This window comes from Plasmodium inui, assembly GCF_000524495.1.
Source record: "Plasmodium inui San Antonio 1 unplaced genomic scaffold supercont1.92, whole genome shotgun sequence".
Classification (NCBI taxonomy): Eukaryota; Apicomplexa; class Aconoidasida; order Haemosporida; family Plasmodiidae; genus Plasmodium; species Plasmodium inui.
The window spans coordinates 25,481-29,629 of NW_008481926.1; the positions used below are offsets into that span (position 1 = coordinate 25,481).

Below are 4,149 nucleotides of genomic sequence, written 5' to 3' on the forward strand. Positions count from 1 at the left end.
ACTACTAGTATCTTTATAGAATAGTAGTATGAGGACTTCTACACCCGTCATCATTGAGAAAGTACAGACAATGGTACTCCCTAAACAATAGTTATACTGGAATATCCATGGACTTCACAGAATAGGGCCGTCCATGTAATGAAAGCATAAACCATAAATCTTTCACATACACTAGTACATGCACCACTATACTCGTCACATAATAGTAGTACACTTATATCCGCGCACATTACTGGGAATGGAAATCCACAACAGTATTGTACAGATAATGGTACCCCAAGTGTATATCCTTTGTTCAAATACCAATAGAATAAGGGTGTTACTACTCTCGACATATAAGTATTACGAATACATGGATATCCTTTATATAAAGTGAAACTGGAGGATATCCCTACCCCTTACACAGATTTGTCCTTCAGAAGACAGCCCTCCAGGCGTAATGGAACCCTTCATATAACACTCCCCTAGAACATCATTACATTTCACATAATACTGCATTCAGCATCTCAGTGGACTCAACAGAATGGAACTCTCCATATACTCCTGCTCTTCACATGGAATGAACACTGGTATATTCGTGCTGTCTAAATAAAGGTGCTCTAGGCCGTCTGGACGGTGCAGACGATTCAATTGTCCGTACATTACTTGTATAATTTCTGAACGCTCATATAATACTATTGCGGATATAGCTGTATACTTCACAACCATGGACACCTGCGATATATTCCAGTGGCTTATACACTTCTCCTCCTTATATAATACTACAGCACGTATATCTTTGAACTTCATCCAATGATTTCATTCATATAATACTATTCTTGAGACACACATACAGGGTTGAAATAATGGTATCCCCTTTATTTCAATACTATTTAAATCATAGTACGGCGGCCACATTAGTATTCATCCCAACAATGTCATTCCTGGCATATCAATAATTCACAAACAGTAGGAATATTTACAGGATTCTACTGTGAGAATATCAGCATTCAAAGTTAAGATGTTATTATCGCAAATGGGTAATTTAGGGACATCAGTACACTTGGTAGGACGGTGCTGCCAGAATCATGGATCTGTACGCATTTCACCGCTCGTAATATAATTATACTTCATGGATTGCTACTAGTCTGAGACAGCAATGTTTTTCGTATAATACAAACGGAAATCCTGCCCCTCGATTTTCAGACCCTTCAAATAATTGTACTTCTGGCACGTCTATAATCTGTGCCCCACTGTGTTTCCTAAATGACGCTATTACCCACATATGAGTATACTCACAAGATACGGTTGAAGATTATGCATACTTCTAACCGAGGTATTCTACTGAGACATCAATGCACAACAGATATTACCACAGCTCAACCATTAGTACATTCATATAACAGCACTACGAAAACTTCCGTAATCATCCCCATTCAAAATCCATACACATCCGTACTGTACACGCGTGAATCCTGCTTCAATATCCATACACTCGACGGAATAGTGCTTCCCATATAATGAAACGCTTGAAATATCAATATTCCACACACAAAAGTAGGGTTTACATCTTAGTACGCTTCCTACCATAGTACTATGGAAATGATGGTGTTGCTGGCATCCGTTAGGGGATGTATCATCCCGCACTTCATATAATTGGGCCATTAAACATAAATCCAGGCCCTTCACATAATGCCACTTCAAAGACAGGCATGCTCATCTATGGACACCATTCCCCATATATCCGTAATACTCCTCAAATGATACAACACTGAACAGGTCCACGTTGTTGATATCATAGTACCCTTCATATGAAACTATTACGGGAACGGTCATACCCTCCATGGTGTAATTGTCTGAATAGGATAAAGCTTGATATCATATATCTTATCGGCTTCAACATAAATTACTTGAAAGTACTATCGTAAGTTTCTGATGCTCCGAATAAGGATGTACCGGGAATATTACCACCTTCCAGCTAAGAGTACGGCCTATATCTATGTACTCTTCACAGAATGATACTTCAAGTCATTGATATTTCCCATACATCTGTGCCCTTCAAATGAATGTATTAACCAGACGAGAGTATTGTCAGCATAACAATATTACCTGTACACGCGTACTCTCTAAAGGAGAGTAACACAGATATAGTCCTACTAATAAAAGCACATAACTTCAGATCGGATGGTAGCCGTAGAACAATAGTACTCCTGGAAGATCAATAGCGGAGACAAAGAAGTACTCCTAACATAATCATACTCTCGGAGTAGAAATACTCTTTAAGTAATAGTATTACAGATGGGCCCTAGGAGTTCGGCAATCCTGCACGTGATGTGATGAAGTCATTAGACTTACATCAAGACACTTGACATCTTGATAATCCAAGGATAAGCTTATTTCTCGAGGGACACCGCTTCGCACATAACAGTAGTCTTCTTAAATTAACAGTGTTCTTCACACATTGGCAGACTCGACACAGAAGTATCCTTCACAAAAAGATAATACTGGAGCTTGTTCATACTTCATAAGATAGCTTTCCCCAAATGGTAAAAGGTTACGCTACATACATCCTATCATCCGAATACATCACTTAATACGAATGTCTCGACTTCGCCCCCCTCCATACACAAGTGTACCAAGCACATCAGCTATCCCCCAATATGAGTACTATACATACGTTTGTAGTTGTCTCACATTTCCACTGCCAATCATGAATACTCCCTAAGAGACAGTGCTATTCGAATAGAGGCTTTATCAACACAACAATATCATTAACATCCCGGTACTCCTCGAAGAGACATACTTTTCCATAACAGACTAATTCCAATATAATAATATTCATTATGGGACATCCCACAGCACATAATCGTGGCCCGTAGTATGATAACACTAGACGTGATCAAGATAGCTGAACTAATACGAGGTTGACATAACAATACAAGGGCAATTTTGGGATTCCTCACCATTGAGAATCCAAACACGTCAATATTGTTTAGGCGAAAATTCTGGAATACCCATGCACTTCACATAACAGTATTACACCTACATCCGGGCGTTGCATTAGCGTTAGAAACGCACACCAGTATTTTGCGAAGAAGAGTACCCCAGGGGGTTAGGTGCACCTCATGTAAAGAAACCATAAGCATGTCAGTACTATGCACGTATGAGTATTACAGATAGGTCAATAGGCTTCATACAATAACACTCCAGGAAAATCCTTACCCCTGACCCAAGTCTCTTGTCCAATTAACAGTGTTATCCAGGTAACATCGCTATTTACCTAATAGTACCGGATGGACATTATCACTTCTAAAGGAATAATACACCAGGGATAAATGTGTTCTTTTACACATCGATATATTATTCCTGCTTGGTCATACTACTTCATCTGTATAGTCATGATATTTACACTTCAAATAGGTGGCCATTCTCATAATAGCCAAGGAGAGGACAAATCTTCATAATGCAGCCACATAAGAGAAAAATAACAACGCTGCTGAAGATATTAGGAGACAGGGGATTGTGATAAAAAAGAATAACATATAATAAATACAGCATATCCACAGGGATAGACCCAGAAGGGCATCTTCACGATAATGCCAGAAGAGGAAACCTTTTCAGAATGATCGGGGCAAAGGGACATGTTCAAAATGACCGCACAAAAGGAGATCATGAAGATACCAGAAGAAGAGAGCATCCTCATAGAAAAAATAAGGAACAGGACACCAGTTTAACCATGCCGCAGGAAAAGGGCATCTTCATAGAGGAGATCGCACAAGAGAGGACATCTTCAGAAGACCGCGAAAAAGGTTACATCATCGTAGAGAAGATGAGACACAGAAAAACATCTTCACGATCCCGCGGAAGAAGGGAGCATCCATATAAAACAAATGACACAAAACGATATATTGAGACTGCCGCCGGAAGATAGCATCCTAAGTATGCCGCCGAAGAGAAATATCTTCATGAAAAGAAGGCCTCGCGAGAAGATCTTGGCGGTAGCATAGTAAAAGGAAGAGGCATCTTTAAAAAGCAGCGAAGGAGAAGAATATCATGAATATAACGCGGTAAGGAAATTTTTCCTAAGGAAGATGCCACACGAAGAAGAATTCCCATAATGACATGGATCAAGAAACCTCATCGGAACACCCGAAGAAGAAACTATCGTCA

At 39.6% G+C, this 4,149-nt stretch overlaps 1 protein-coding gene across 1 annotated transcript; it reads left to right on the top strand.

The window, feature by feature from the left end:
• Nucleotides 1–3,601: 3,601 nt before the first annotated feature.
• C922_05538 (hypothetical protein) lies at nt 3,602–3,910 on the top strand (the record flags this gene model as incomplete). The annotated part of the gene is made up of 1 exon (XM_008821109.1): nt 3,602–3,910. The coding sequence occupies one exon, from the start codon at nt 3,602–3,604 to the stop codon at nt 3,908–3,910; it is 309 nt and encodes a 102-aa protein (XP_008819331.1).
• Nucleotides 3,911–4,149: the final 239 nt, after the last annotated feature.